A 17,086-nucleotide genomic window follows, 5' to 3' on the forward strand; every position below is an offset into this window, starting at 1 on the left:
AGGAAGATGGTGCTCCTCAGTGAGTCGGGGGCTGGGGAGAGCCTGGCAGAGCGGGGCAACCCCCTGACCCCACTCCCCAGTGGGAGTGCTGGAGTGAGGCAAGCCCCCGACTCTGCTCCCTGGCGGGAGCTCAGGGGCCAGATAAAAACGTCTCATGAGCTGGAAGCAGCCTGCGGGCTGTAGTTTGCCCACCCCTGAGCTAAGAGGACTAATGTAAGTCTTGGATGCATAAGCAGGGAAATACCAAGAAACAGCTGAGAAGGGGGTATTACTACTTTATAGAGCTTTGGTGAGTAGAACTGGTTGAAAATTTTCCATTAGAATGATTTTTTTTTTTTTTGATGAAAAATTCCCTTTATGCAAAACTGAAATATTCTACTGAAAATTTTCAGTTTTTCAGAAAAAAAAAATCATAATTTTTTGGTTGGGAAAATAGAAAGATACCCATCTGCCATCCGTCCCCCACCCCCTGGCCTCGTCAGTTTCACTTTTTGCCAGTGAAATTGACAAAAGCTTTCTCAGCTGGCTGCCATGTCTGAGCTTCCATGACTTTGTCTCCTTCCCTTCTCTTCCTTCCTTATTCCCCCGCCCCAAATGAGCACTTGGAATCTCTGCTTCTCATGCTCCTGAAGCTGGGAGGAAGGTGTGCAAGTTGAATGGCCTCTCCAGCCCTGAAGCTGAGTGGGTGGCTTAGAGCCCTGTCTCTGTGCCTCTCTGGCAGCCAGGCTGGAAGGCTCTTGTCAATTTTACAAGTGCTGGACTTCAGTTCTCCCAAAACAGATTTTTTTTCTTGAAAGCCTTTCCTTTTAAAAATTTCACATTTTTGACATTTTGTCCAGGTTTGGGGCATTTTATTTTCAAACTTGGGAATTTTTTTGCAGGAAGGGGATATCCATTTTCCAGCCAGCTTTGTGAGAAAACTGTATCTGGTTCTGCTTTCCATGCATCAAAAAGGAGTTTGAAAAATTGAAAGGGTTTAGAAAAGAGCTAGAAGAATAATTTGAGGATCGGAAAACATGCCTTATAGTAAAAGACATAAGAAGCTCAGTTCTGTTGAGTTTTTATCCAAGAGAAGGTTAAGAGGTAACTTAATCATTCTCAACTAGTACCTATGTGGAAGAGAGATTCTGATAGTAGGGTCTCTAATCTAGCAGAAAAGGCATATTGAGAAGTTTGGAAGGTTAAGCTAGACAAATCCAGACTAGAAATAAGCTACACATTTTAGCACTGAGGATAACTGATAATGGGAGTATCTTACCTAGAGATGTGGTAGATTTTCCATCACTTGCAGTCTAAAAGATATGCTGTTCAGCGGTTCTCAAACTGTGGGTTGGGACCCCAAAGTGAGTCGCAACCTCATTTTAATGGTGTCACCAAGATTAGCATTAGACTTACTGAAGCTTGGATCCAAATCCGAAGCCCGAGCCCCACTTGACCAGGACTGAAGCTGAACCCTGAGCCCCGCTGCCCAGGGCTGTAGCCAAAGTCTGCGAGGCCGGGCTCAGGCTTCAGCTTCAGCCCTCTGCAGCGGGCTCACATTATAGATCTCCTGTCCGGGGCTGAAGCCTTGGGCTTTGGCCCCTTGCCTGGGCAGTGGGGCACAGGCTTCGGCTTTGGCTCCCCCGCCTGGGGTGGTGGGGCTTGGGGTTTGGCCCCCGCCTGCCTTGGGCAGCAGGGCTCAGGCGGGCTCAGGCTTCGGTCCCCCTCATGGTAGTAATGGTAGTAATTTTTATTGTCAGAAGGGGGTCACAGTGCAATGAAGTTTGAGGACCCCTGCTAGCTGAAACAGAAACTATGGGCTTGATGCAGAATTTGAGTGAGGTTCTATGGCCTGTGTTATGAAGGAGGTCAGACCAGATGTTCATAATTGCCCTTTTTGGCCTTAAAAATCTATGAATCTGGGAAAGGAGAATTTGAGAACTCATTTAAGCAGTTTTTGAAAAATTATTTGAAGGAAATGAAGTAAAGGCATGTGGATTAATTTACAAAGGGTAGGCACTTTATTATTCTAAAGCAGTGGCTCAAAAGATATTCCTTGAAGAGTTTGTTGGGAGCTGTACATATCTGAGGGCAGAACGTTGCCCTTTGTGGTGATTCTGCTGCTGTTAAAATTGTACTTAAATAGCTTTTGTGTAAAATTGATTGGACTGTAGGTTATATGCCCTTGTCTGTTTTTGTATAACCGATATCTTGAAAAAAGCCTTTCAGAGATCACATTAACTGGTATTAATTAATCAGTTGTATTGCATCTAAACCAGGCCAAAAAGAGGTGAGAGTGTTAGATTCTTGTTATAAACGTATTTTGTTTACAATACACACTCGTAAGATTACAGAATTAAGGTTACTCCACAGAAAAACTTAAGTATGATTTCCAGTGAGAAATCTTCACTATGTGATGGATACCTGTCACAGAGCTCATCTTGAAAATTTAAATCAGCGATCCAAGAGATGACACATTCACGAGTGTATTTGTGTATATTTGTGTATAAGTTTTTGTGTGTAAAAAATTTATTGGCCTTATTAATACCTATACATTATTAATACTTATGTTAAAATACTACTGTTGTATTTTTACCTTCCCTGGATGTTTTCAGTTTTTTATTCCTGAGGTAGCTCTTTTTTCTAGATATCACAGTGCACTTTGTCTTCCAATATATAAATTCTCTGGGAAGGGACTGTATTAATAGTCCTGTACAGAACTGAGTATCTTGTTGGTGCATAGATGGAGATAATATAAGTTATAATCTGTGATTCCAATGGGATCAAAAATTCTGATTGGGAAGATGCTAGGTTGAACGTAACCCCAAATATGTTCTCTTTATTTATAACAGAAGCTTAATATCATGATTTTCAAAATAAGGTGCCTAAAATTTTATTCTTAGATCCATATTAGACATCAAAATAACTGATCTTTTCAAAAATGCTAAGCAACCATTGAATTCAGTTGGAGCTGCTGGATGCCGAGCATTTTTTTAAAAATAGGCCATTTATTAAGTTGCCTAAATATGGATTTAGGAGCCAAACTTAAGGCATCCATTTTCAAAAATCTTGTTGTTAATATCCATTAGTAAGACAGAATATTAGACATCTTGGTTAATATTACCATCAAGAGTACATATAGTGTTCTGTGTTTGTTTTTTGCTAACACACCCTATATTTGAACAGCTGAGAGCTAAAGGCATGGCATTTCTGATGGAGGGCTCTTGACTATACATACCACCCTTCCCCGGTGCACTACTCTGTAAACCCCAAGGTACAGCATAAGGCCTGTTGTCACAGTTTCAGTTGTAACTCTCTTAAGGTTTCAGGCTTAGCCATCACTTCTTTTGGATGGAGACCCATGTGTCTCCCTCCAGACTTGGGGGGGAGAGAGAGAGAGAGAGAGACTGTGGAGGGATCAGGTCTGACTGAGATCCAGCATCTCTAGGTTGCTCTTTTTTCAGGAGCTACAGCAGGGTACACAAGTTACCAGTCAGCCTTCACAGAGCAAAGTACATTTATTCTTAGGGCAAAAGTATTATAGAGAAAACATATAAAACACAATAAAAGGAACTACCTGCATGCTAAAAGCTTAATAGAGGTGTCCCCCAACTCCAAATAGGGCTCTGGAAGGTGCTAGTCTTTCAAACCCCTCAGCCCGGTTTGCTCTCTTGGTCAAAAGTTCATATCAGGTTTCAGATCAAGAACAACCTTGGGACAGTTCAAGGGTTTCTTTATGAAGTTTGGGCCTTTAATAGGTGACACTAGTGAGTGGCCCTCTCCTCAAGAGGTGAAGCTTCAGAAGCTGAGTTTTTGTATAACTTGTGTTGGAGAACTTGCATTAACCACTCTTCAGGAATTCCCCAGGAAAACATCTCAGTAAGCCATGAACCTCAAAACATTTTTAAAATGTACTGTCACAAAAATCCATGTCTGTCTGGCACACTTCACCTCATGGTTCCTGGGTCTCACATCTGTCTGTCTCAAGTGTATATCCTTTTTGTGAGAAAATACAGTACTACTGTAGAGTTGGTATCATGCCTAGGGACTATTTTGATGGGCTTATTAACGATGCATAGCTATTAATTAATAAAACTTTTCTTTTTGAACAATAAATCCTTGTGCTTTCACTTCCAGTAGATGATCTGTAGATGTTCATTTTTTAAACCTGGGAAACCTTAACTCACTTTCCAGGTGTATAGGTGCCCCTAAATCTTTTGATTATATTGCAGTAGTAGAATAAGGTTAATCTAGATCTCAAATGATTTTTGCTTCCTATATTTTACAAAAGTAAAATGTCTGTTGCTGTGGTAGATACCAACACATTTTAATAGCATTTTAATTGGGAGTATGGAATGATTGAGATTTTTTTTTTTAAATCTCATCTTTGACCAAATCTCCTCTCTCCAATTCAAGATGAATCAGACTTTTATCACAGTCTTTCAGGAAATGATTTTATTTAACACAAATAAACATGGGATTATCTTGTATTTACATACTGGACAGGGCAGTAATTGAATTGGTCAAGATTGCAAATAATGGACAAAGAAACACGGAAGATTTGTAGTCTGTGTTTACAATTGTAAATTCAACTTTATTTGGATGTATTCGACAACTGTATTTGGTTAACTTTCTGATTAAAATATTATTTTATCCAACTGTATGTTGTAATAGATTCTGTGATTAGTCTGACCAAGTAATTATGGGGTAGTAATTTAATTGTAAGGTGCTTATGAATTCTCTGTTCCTATGGCTAGAGGACTCTGAAGTGAAGCAGAGCATTTCTTTTGCCACACAGAATGAGACACTCCACCTTCTAGAATTGTAAAATTTTAGAAGGCATTTTTTTTTCTGGAATGAAACATTTTTATCAAAAGGTAAGCAAAATTTTTCTTAAGCTTTCTCTGACTGGTACTCAGAGTTTTTCAGGCTGCCAGGGTCTTCAGTCGTCTTATGAAAAGCTTTGAGTTCTATCCAGAAACAAGCTAGAATGTTAAAGGTTTTTCCACTGGTCAAGCAGAGTTTCAAATGAAATCTGATTATTTTAATGGCTCTGCAACACATCCTTTCGTAGCCCATCTTTAGGTTATCAGTTTGTCTCCAGCTGTGTGTGCTGTGACCACACGTTTCTTTACATTAAAATTTAAAAAAAAAAAACCACAGGAAATTCACAGATTCCGTAACATACAGATTTAATTTTCTTGGGTCTCTACAAGGCAAGGAAATAATAAATTAAGCCAACACACATAACAAAATGCCAATCTGCAAGCATTAATTTAGTACCACTGCAACACTCTACCCCACTGACATGCTAATACTCTGATACAAATCACTTTCAATTCAACATACTATTACCCTTGTTTCCTACATAAAACCTGAAAATCACAGTGAAGTAGACAATCCTAATTCTGAGCTGTTCATTGTGGTGGTTTCTTACACAACGTACCAGTATATGAAAAGTGCTGAGCACCCTCAATTGGGGTTAGGGGTAAGGAACAGATTTTCAAAGTACTCAGTGTTTAGCAGCTCCCATAGTACTTATTGTAGGTACCTAAATGTGAACTAGTCACTTTTGAAAATTTGCCTCATGAAATATTTGTGTGTGGGCTTGTTCAGTTGGTTGTATTGTATGGTTGACCTGGTTATACACACTTTGAAAACTCTGCTACTGCTGCTGAGACATCACTCGATGGAGGGTATTAATTGAACATGATACATGTTTTAATTTATTAAAACTGCTGCTCATGTTTCCATAACTAGCAATTCAGGGCCAAATCTTGCCCTTAAGTGCATACTCATGGCTTTCATTGACTTCACCGAAGCAGAAATTTCTTATGTCCCTTATGGAACAGTCCTGTAGAGTTTAATAGAAAATAAACTTCCAAAGGTTTTTGAACCATTCCATTAGAATAAAAGAAAATTATACCCTGTTATAGATGATTCAAAGAGCCTTTAGAAAGTTTCTCACTTTCTATTAAATCTCCTATAGATTTTAGAACAACTTCTGTAGAGACATATTTATTTCATCTCTCTCAAATTCTGTTTCCATAAAGAATGGGAATAAAACTGATAGAATGAAGTGGAAAAAGCCCCAATTTGTCATGTTTGGTGCTTAGAATATAAAAATCCCTGCACCGGAGAAGAAATTATTGGTGCTGTTCACTGCCCTTTTTTTCTCATTACAAATGCTAAGGCATATTGCCTTTTGTTGTTCGTGTTTCTATCTTAGAGTCAAATTTCTTTCCCTGTCTATTTCTTTATTTGGCCAGTATTGGGGTTCCTCATCCCCTAGCCACCTCTGTGTATTATAGCACTTGAGTCCACTTCAGTCTGGTTTGTTATGTTGTCTTTAAACATAATTGATAGAGCAAGCTCTTGGAATGGGTTTTGTTTATTGAATTTTGCCTCTTTACAGATGGCTGCAAATACTAAAGGTTCAGTGTTTTGAATCATGGACTTTTGTCATAGCTGTTGCAGTCTTCAGGTTTTTAAAGCCAAACAACCGAAACCCAACAGCCCAGATCTAAGCATGTCAAAGGGTATGTGGGGATGGCAGTGTTCGGAAAGCAGTTGAACAAACCAGTGAGAGCCTTATGAGCTGTGGTACTAAATCCCGATTTGTCAGGGAAGCTAACGGAGAGTAGGAACTTGGAGACAATTCTGTGATAATTTTAAAAGGAGTGAAAAAGGCACCCCAGACCAGCGGCTGGTAGGTGAATTTTAATTCCTCAAAGACTCTGTGCGGACTGGTGGTAAAATCACAGCCCCAAGAATAAAGCAGCAGTGGCTGTTTTCACTTCTCAATGACAGAGTAATAGAATAAATAAAATTCTAGGTTCCAGAGAATACTTACACTGTCACATTATGATACTTTAAATTTAAGACACATTTTGTGTGGAAACTACTGAATTGGGACCCTCTAAATTATCATGGCATAGCTGCACAATTTACCTGAACTACTAATCTGACATAGTACAAAAATAATTTTATTGTTTTAGATCTTTGAAGAACTGTACAAATATAATTTAATTACTTTACACTATTAATTTTGTAGGGTTATAGCCACTCACTGCATTGTTAGTGCTATTTTGCTACTCAGAAGCTATGCTCAGTACTACAGTAGGTAGGTTCCTACATGTGGGATTTTTTTTAGCTATGAATTTCTTCCAGAAAAGAAAATGATTCATTTCTCTATTCTCCCCCCCCCCCCCCCCATTGTTATAAATACATAGCACAAAGTATCTTCTGTGAGATGGATGAAAAATTTGGGCCCAGAGAGTCAAAAGTGTTAACATGACCCTCAAACATTAAACAGAGTTTAACAAGGTTTAAGTGTTTGGTACACAGGTACCTTAGCCTGCTTAGTCTCATGGCAAACACCATTAAAAATCTTTTAAATCTTTTATTAAAGATGCAGAAAATGAAGGAAAAACAGTTAAAGCATTTGAAAAATGAAGCATTAAGTAAGGCTTTCATTTTAACAACATTTCTTGTTCCCTTTCCCTGGAGAGAGTTTTTAGAAGGAAACCTTGCCTATTTTGACAGTCTTTTAGATGGTAACTCTCCTTTTTTGAGAAGAGAAAAAGTTAGCTGAGATGAGCTGAAGCTGTTGTTAAAGATTAATCCTGTTTCCTAGAAGACAAAACAAGACAATTGCACACAAGAAGGGATGAAAAAGAACAGGAAAAGAAAAATAGAAAATGGTGCCTGTCTATGTGTTGTCTCCACTAGCATCTTCACTGCTGGAGAAACAACAGCATGGCACGTGGTCTGATTAGTCACTCTGAGACCTGGTAAACTTGTACCAGCTTCAGGCAGTTTAGGAAATTGCTTTCATCATTCTCTCTGGTCACAGGCTTACAGCAGTGTTGCAAAATATATAGTCCTGGCTGGCTAAGCCTGACTTTTATTAAACAGAAGGAAAAAAGAGAGGGATAGGAAAGAGAAGGAATAAGGTGGGGCAGGAAAAGGATACACAGGGTGTGTGTGTGACAAAGTCTCACATCCTAGATGGTGTTCGGGATGTAGCTGGAGCCAGTGAAGGTGTTGATGTCATCTGGGTCCCTCTCTTGGCCCTGACTGGTCAGGACATCTCTCAGGATTAGGCGGACAAAAGCCCAACAATGTCACAGTGGCTCCTGAGGTCCCAGAAGATGGTAGGGGTAGCAGCCATGATGGTGAAACTCCACACTTCCCCTTCCCCATCTCTAATCTCTGTTAGGGAGTGATGAGTGGAATAGCCAGTCCTCTAATTATTTGGTCCAGCAATATTGGGCCTAATTTTTGACACACCCATTTTGGTCTGTTGATTTTGGGACTCTCACAACAATTTTGGTCTGTTGATTTTGGGACTCTCACAACAATTTTGGTCTGTTGATTTTGGGACTCACACTTCTTTAGCAGCATGATCTTAATTACAGTCCTTGAGTGATATCAGCAGGGGTTTTTATTTGGACTAGTTTAATCTTTTTGTTTCCCTTTTGCACCTTTTTATTATAGGTTATGACACTATATACACTTCCACTCACTTTTTACAGTTGAGTTCACAATTAGGATAAATCTGCAGGGACAATTATTACAACAGTTGTTGCACAACGTGTGAGTAAAGCACTTGAGTTAGCCATGAAACATACAGGAAAAGGCAAAACTTATCTTCAACTGATGTTGTATAAGCCAGAAAAGCTTGGATTATATACTCTCCTGTGACAAGTTGGAAGCTTTCCCATGTCAGTGCAGTCTACTTCTAAAGAAGCTAAATTCTCATTTAAAAAACAAAACCAAAAGCCCCCTCCAGAACCAATTTAGCACTTACGTGAAGAAAATCTTCTAAATATGAACCAAATGTAAACTGATGCAGAGATGTCACCTTAAGTCTTCAGACAGTTGTGCCTCTTCTGCTGCTCAGAGTTCTGCCAAGTAGCTAAAGAGTGAAAACTAACCAGAATCTTGAGTCTTCACTGGTGCTATTCAGAAGCCTGTGAGCAGCAGAAAAACGGACTAGAGTTGAGTAAGTTTCACTTTGCTACTGTCCAGTTAATCATTCTGTTCTATAAACATTCTTTTATACTGTGCTTATGTGAGCCCCTTCCAGTAATACATTAAATGAAGTGACTACTCATCTGTCATGTAGTGTGTGTTCTCTCATCCTCTCCTCAGAATAAGGTGCAGTGCCTTGTTTTGGTAAGGTTTTAGATTTGTTTTTTTTAAATATACGTGTTTTTATGTATTATGTTAGAGATGGCAGGGTGAAAATGTAGATGTTGAAAATACTGGGAAGAAAATTGATCCTTGTGGGACTCCACAAGTGAGGGGTCTAGTGATGGGAAATTGCTCCTCTACCACTACTCCTTGGTTGTGTCCCTCCAGGAAGGACTCAGACCATTTTAGTGCGTTACCCTGGACCCCTACTTCCTCTTCCTGGTGAGACAACACTATCTCATGGTCAGCAATGTTGAATGCTGTAGCGAGCTCCAGCAGGATCAGAATGGGTCTGTCCTTTATCCATTGACAGGAGGAGATCATTCCTGAGTGCAACTAAAGTGGTTTCAGTTCCATATTCTGGCCTAAATCCAGATTGACATATCTAGAATTTTAGCTTCAATTAGATGATCTTGTAGTTGGCCTTTGGCTAGCTTCTCTTTGATCTTGTTCAGGAATGGGAAGTTTGACATTGGGCAGTAGTTGGGTAGAACTGATGTGTCCAGGGTGGGTTTCTTCAGTGTTGGTCAAACTATTGTATATTTGAAGAAGGAAAGGAAGAGTCCTCCTCTGAATGAGATGTTGTCTTTTCAGTCGAGAGTAGCACCAGTTTGTTCATGACTCTCTTACAAGCCAAGGGTATTTGTCAGATTTACAAGTCTTGGGTCAGTACTCCCTTAGGGACTCCTCTCTCATTGAAGCTATTCCCTAGGATACAGGACCCAAAATCAAGGGTTTGGGATTGTGTAGAGTAGTGTAGACATCCCTGTTACAGTAGTCAAGCTAGGTAGAGCAGTTGAGATAATGCCTAGTACTTCTCAAGGCAAGTAACATGCTATACTTTATCATGGAGAAATGTGATACGTAATTCTGCATTGATAGTATTATCTGGCTTATTACCTTGAGACTGAAGAAAATTGATAGAAGCTATTCTTTGTCCGTCTAACTTTCACTATGTGTTCAGGGTCAATCAGAGACTGCATGGGAGCCATCTGAAATGTGACATTTATATGACATGAGGCAGTAATTTAGATTTAATGCTACAGAGATAGCATTATTCCTTGTTGAGACACTTTTCTGCTCCTTAAATCTATATAGTTGTTTCTAGATAGTAATAAGGCATTTCAAGCTGTGCTAAAACTTCAAAGCATTAGAATCTCTTTAAAGTGTTCACAATTACTGATGGCTTGAGAAATAGGTCACCTGTAAGATTTTAGAAATGGCCGAGAAACAGGGAATGGCTGTGTGTCACATAAAGCAGCCTAAAGGTTCTTGGCCAAATTGTGCACTGATTTGTACCGTGGGCAACTACCTTGATGCCAGTAGGAATGCATAGGGATACAAGAAAGTTCAGAATTTGGTCATGTAATTTCAACTGGAAACTAGAAAAAGCATCTCTCCTATACATCTACATACAAGAAGCTTGTATTCTATATCCTGTTAAACCAGTAAAGGTTGGATAATGAATGTATTACTACATCTCATTTATTTCCTATTTATGAAGGGGTTTTGTTGTTAAAAGCTATTGCTATTTATTATGATTAAGCAAGAGGTAAAATCACTTAAGTAGAAAGAGGACAAATATCAACGTACTGTGTAAGCATAACATTGAAATTACAAATTACACAACTGCATTTTTTAAAAACAGAAATTTCAATAATTGCAAAATGACAGTTTTAGTACCAAAAGTTCTGTTTATAATAATGATATATAATTAACAGTGTAAACTTCAACTACTTTGTAAACCGATACATTGATAGTGATGTGGAGGTGCCCTGTCACTCAAGCAGGCATTACCTCAAGTTTTCCAGGCAATTCAGATGTTGATAGGGGCCAAGACTGTTGAATGGCTTGAGTGGCAGAAATGGTGTGTTCCATAGCCAGAGAGATTAAACCCCCGGATATCCAAATGACAAACAGCAAGATATGATTATACCCCTCCATGAAGATACAATCTTATACATGTCCATTTTTTCTTAATGTTTTATTGATCTTTACATTCTTAGAACTGTGTTTAAAATTGATTTGAACTGGAAAGCCAGGTTTGATTCCCAGTTCAGGAACTGATCCATTTGACCTTGCACAAGTATCTAGCCCACTACGTAGGAAAGATAGGAAGTATGGCAAGAGACCACCCTGGCTTAACCAGGAAATCTTCAATAAGTCCTACAAAAAGTGGAAACTAGGTCAAATTGCAAAGGATGAATATAAACAAATAACGCAAGTATGTAGGGACAAAATTAGAAAAGGCAAGGCACAAAACGAGATTAAACTAGCTAGAGACATAAAGGGTAACAAGATAATATGCTATAAATAAATAAGAAGCAAGAGGAAGACCAAAGACAAGGGAGGCCTGTTCCTCAATGGGGGGGGGGGGGGGCAATAACAGAAAAACTGCTAAATGACTTTTTCTTTCAGTTTTCACCAAAAAGGTTGGTAGCAACTGGACATCCAACTCAATGAATGCCAGTAAAAATGAGGTAGGATCAGAGGCTAAAATAGGGAAAGAAAAAGTTAAAAATTCCTTAAACAAGTTACAGAGTAGCAGCCATGTTAGTCTGTATCCGCCAAAAGAAAGGAGGACTTGTGGCATCTTAGAGACTGTTAGTCTCTAAGGTGCCACAAGTCCTCCTTTTCTTTAAACAAGTTAGATGTCTTCAATTCACCAGGGTCTGATGAAATACATCGTAGAATACTCAAGTAGCTGACTGAGGAGATCTGAACCATTAGCGATTATCTTCAAAAAGTCATGGAAGATCGGAGAGATTCCAGAGGACTGAAAAAGGTCACTGTGTTTGCCCGTCTATAGAAAGGGGAATAAGAACACCCTGGGGAATTACAGACCAGTCAGCTTAACTTCATTACCAAGAATGATAATGAAGCAATCAGTTTGCAGACACCTAGAAGATAATAAGGAGATAAGTAACAGTCAGCATGGATTTAAAGAATAAATCATGTCAAACCAACCTAATAGCTTTCTTTGACAGAGAACCAAGCCTTGTGGATAGGGGGAAAGTGGTAGACATGGTATATCTTGACTTTAGTAAAGCTTTTGACACTGACATGCATCATCTTCTCATAAACAAACTAGGGAAATACAATTTAGATGGAGCTACTATAAGGTGGTTGCATAACTGTTTGGAAAACCATTCCCAGAAAGTAGTGTGACAAAGTTCCTCCCCTGCCTTGGTGGGTCTTGCGCTTATTGGCGGATTTGCTCGCTTCAGAGATTCACGGCAGCCCTCAGTTTGGTCACTTTTGCTAGTGGCTCAAACCTGCCGTTCACTCAGCTAACCTCATCACTGGCCAGCATGGGGAAAAAGAAGGAGAACAAACCCCGCAGTCTCTGCTGGTCCACCTAGTGGGTTGGAGAACAGGCCAGGGACCTTCTTCTCTGATGGGACCCACAGTTCAGGTCTACTCCTCCTGTATCCAATAGGACATTGGGGGGAACCTGGGCCCACCCTCTACTCCGGGTTCTAGCCCAGGGACCTGTGGATCACAGCTGTCTACAGTGTTTCATGTAACCCCTGTGTGATAGCTACAACTCCCTGGGCTACTTCCCCATGGCCTCCTCCCAACACCGTCTGTATCCTCACCACAGGACTTTCCTCCTGATGCTAGATAGCGTTCGTACTCCTCGGTCCTCCAGCAGCACACCCTCTCATTCTCAGCTCCATGCACACTCCCTACTGACTGAAGTGAGGTCCTTTTTAAACCAGGTGCCCTGATTAGCCTGCCTGTCTTAATTGATTCTAGCAGCTTCTTAATTGGCTCCAGTTGTCCTAATTACCCTGTCTGCCTTAATTGGTTCCAGCAAGTTCCTGATTGTTCTGGAACTACCCTGTTACCTTACCCAGGGAAAGGGACCTGCTTAACCTGGGGCTAATATATCTGCCTTCTGTCACGCTCCTGTAGCCATCTGGCTGACCCTGTCACAGTAGTTATCAGTTGTTCACAGTCAAGCTGGAAGGGAATAATCAACTGGGGTCCTGCAGGGATCAGTTCTAGGTCCGGTTCCGTTCAATATCTTCATCAGTGATTTAGATAATGGCATAGGGCGTACACTTACAGTTTGTGGATGATACCTAGCTAAGAGGGGAGGATTAAAATTTAGAATGATTTGGACAAACTGGAGAAATGGTCTGAAGTAAATAGGATGAAATTCAGTAAGGACAAATTACTCCAATTAGGAAGGAACAATCAGCTGTACACATACAAAATGGAAAATGACTCTCTAGGAAGGAGTACTGCGGAAAGGGATCTGGGGGTCATAGTGAATCACAAGCTAAATATGAGTGAAGAGTGTAACACTGTTGCAAGAAAAGCAAACATCATTCTGGGCTGTATTAGCAGGAATGTTGTAAATAAGACACGAGAAGTAATTCTTCCGCTCTACTCCGTGCTGATTAGGCCTCTGCTGTAGTATTGTGTCTAGTTCTGGGCGCCACATTTTAGGAAAGATGTGGACAAATTAGAGGAAGTCCAGAGAAAAGCAACAAAAATTATTAAAAGTCTAGAAAACATGATCTATGAGGGAAGATTGGAAAAAAAAATGGGTTTGTTTAGTCTGGAGAAGAGAAGACTGAGAGGGGACATAATAGTTTTCAAGTACATAAAAGGTTGTTGTAAGGAGGAGGGAGAAAAATTGTTCTCCTTGTCCTATCCTCAGAGGTTAAGAAGCAGTGGGTTTAAATTTCAGCAAGGGTGGTGTAGATTGGACATTTGGAAAACTTCCTAACTATCAGGGTGGTTAAACACTGGAATAAATTGCCTAGGGAAATTGTGGAATCTCCATCATTGTGGAGTTTTAAGAGCAGGTTTGACAAACACTATCAGGGATGGGCTAGGTAATATTTAGTCCTGCCATGAGTGCAGGGGCTGGACTAGATGACCTCTTGAGGTCCCTTCCAGTTCTACACTTCTATGATTCAAAGTCACTTCAAGTAAAATTTCAAAAGTGTCCAAGTCCTATCTTCAGACCAAATTCAGAAATTTAGGAGCTTAAGTGCCTAAATCAGTTTTGAAATGGGACTCTTCTCCCATAGTTTAACCGGTTTGTCTGTTTAAACTGTAAGTTCTCGGGCGTAGGGCTTGTCTCTTACTCGTGTGTGTGTGTGTGTGTGTATGTATGTATGTATGTATAGCACAATGGGGACTCTAGGGTATAATTGTAATACAAACAACGTAATTATGTTGCTAATCTCACTGTTGGCATTTGCAGCTTCCTTTTAAGGGCCTAAATCTTTTGCCGGTTTTAACACAAACATTTAGACAAAATGTAGCTTCTTTTCAGCAACTAGAGGCAGCTAAAAAGTTGATAAAGTACCTTGGGAGAGTCTCCCCCTACCCTGGTAAAATGGGCTCAGGAACAGCACCTTTCAGAAATCCCAGCACCCTCCTCCTTCCTGGCAGTTGTGGGAGAAAAGGTAGAGTTCCTGCTAGATTATTACCATTGGACCTCGCTATTCTCAGTATGATCTGTATCCACCTTGTGGGTTCAGTCCTTCACCTACCATATACCTGATATGTCTTTGAAGTCCTAGTTTAATGTTTGCTCTGAAATGAGAATTGCTATGGATATTTTATAGCTGGTAATCTAACTGTATTTAATTTTGTTCCCTTTAGACATTCCTGACATTGTGAATGGCAAACATCTTAAAATTTTCAGGTGAGTTTCTTTTTGTTGTATTTAATTATTTGTGGTCTGTATGTGCCCGACTGGACATCTCTAGAAATGGCACGGCATGTCTCCTCAATTTTTTTTTGTTTTTGGATAAAAAAGCAAACCACCCCAGCATTCTACAAAAAGCGGTTGGTGGAGGACAGTGTTCTCTTGTTTGAAGGGAAACTGATGGCATATTATTAGTGTACTCAATATTTTGCTGTTCTAGTTTTTTTCTTAGCTACTGCAGTCTAAAAATTGTAACTTACTAGCTAGTAACAATCAATTATTGAAATATTGTAAGGTTTAAAATGCTGAGACTGTTAGGATTGAGTTCATATAACTTCAGTGACTACTTTTTTTGGATATTTTCAAACAGACTTTTAAGATGGGAAATTCTCTGCCTATATTTTAGCAATTCATATAGCAAATAACTTCGACCATGCTCTGTTGAGAGATTCAGGGGATCAGAGTTACGGTGCTGAGCTTGATTCTTTTCTCCATGCATCAGCAACGGCTCAGTAGGGTGCACTATAGAGTTAGCATTCTTCCTTTCCTGAAGAAGAAAACATACCTTGAATGTCACTTTGGGAGACTCTTCTGGCTGCAGAGAGACCAACATCCAGTTCTTAACCAGGAGGGCAGGCCAATATATAGGCTCAAGGCACAAAGTTTAATGGTAAATGGGAAGGTATCCGAGCACCACTTCTACCTGCCACATACACTCTTCTCCCTTCCCCCCAAAAAGGATAAATAGTAGTTATCTGCATCTCATGTATCCTATCATGCAGTAGTTTCAGTATTGTATTGTTTAGATATCCCTTAAGTAACTAATATGAGTTAGGGCACAGTTTTATCTTCTGATATATGGGTGCATCATACAAACTAGATATAGTAAAATCAGCAGTAGTACATGTGTACACCAGATGCAGTTGTTGATTTTTCCCTCTAAGATTTCAATGTGATTTCAAAGATTTGCATAGCCCCGGAATGCTCTGCCATAAAATATAATTCCTGCCAACAACTGAGAAGACATTGTAAAGGGATTAGACATTTATATGGATGAGAACTGGCTCAGATAGTTACATTAAAGGAGATACAACTTTTTTTAAAAAAAGGTGTATTTTTTATTTTTTGAGGGATATAACATTTCAAAGCATGAGCCAGCCACTAAGTCATGGAGACTGGGAGGAAACTTTCTGTATGGACAGGTGTCATGGGTACAGGTGAAACTGGTTTTGTCCCTCTTCAGAGCACCCCTTAGGTGACAGGCCTGGCTTCTACAGCATACTCTGGGTGGAAGCACACAGTTCAACCGTTCTGGGACTGGATGTCTGTGCTGCAGCCCCTTAGCCTGTTTCCTAACTGTGTTAATGTGACAGGCTCTACTGGGTTTGGCATCTGTAAGAGTTTCCCTTCTGGAGCTTGTGACAATATAAGTTTGCAGTGACAGAAACAACATCTTCAAAACAAAACATTATTTATTCTTTCATCCTAAGGTACAGAGCTTGCTGAGCAAAGGGTTAGAACAACAGAGTCCTATATACCTATTTTCCTATACCTACACCTTAGTCCTTTGCAAGTATTTGCAAGTTCCATTCAGTCTAGTTAACCCCTATTTCTGGGGAGAAGCAGACTGTCCTGCTCGTAGCATGCTCTCTTTTGGTGTCTCTCTTAGCTCTCACTGACACTCCCTGGGCAGCCTCTCCTTCCTACCAAAGCTAGCATTTTAAAGATTTTTAGGATCCCCTTTCAAACTAGGCCTAGTCTGGGGGAGAGTAAACTCTTCGTAGCCTAGATGGAGCCAGTAAACAATTTTCCTGTTGTTTCCTTGAGGATTCTTATCTGTGTCATTGTTTTGCCTCTCCTGCTTGATTCCTTTAACAATCCTAATTATTTAACTCTGTGCATTGAGGCAGGAGAATATTACAGACAGTCTGATGGGTATATGATATTTATAAAAAAAAAAAAAAATACCACACATAAATCCCTCTTTCTCCACAGCAGGCTATTCTATAATCGGAGTTTCTCGGACCTGATACTGAGTACAGGATGGTGGATTAGATGGACCAGTGGTCCAATTTGATATGGTAATTCCTGTGTCCATTTGTAAAATGAAATCCTTAAGGATGGATTTTCAGAGCTGCTAAGCACCTTCAAGTCCTTTTTACTCAGAGCAAGTTACAGGTGCTCAGCATTTTAAATGTTTGTTTAAAATTCAGCATAATAAACTAGCATTTCCCC

At 39.8% G+C, this 17,086-nt stretch overlaps 1 protein-coding gene across 1 annotated transcript in view; it reads left to right on the forward strand.

The window, feature by feature from the left end:
* The window catches only part of TMA16 (translation machinery associated 16 homolog), a 53,410-nt gene that overhangs the window by 27,641 nt on the left and 8,683 nt on the right, over positions 1-17,086 (forward strand). Inside the window, exon 6 of the mRNA XM_074951099.1 lies at positions 14,806-14,848. Coding sequence (XP_074807200.1) covers positions 14,806-14,848 — 43 coding nt within the window. The remainder of the gene's footprint in view (positions 1-14,805; positions 14,849-17,086) is intronic.

This window comes from Natator depressus, chromosome 4 (genome assembly GCF_965152275.1).
Source record: "Natator depressus isolate rNatDep1 chromosome 4, rNatDep2.hap1, whole genome shotgun sequence".
Taxonomy (NCBI): Eukaryota; Metazoa; Chordata; order Testudines; family Cheloniidae; genus Natator; species Natator depressus.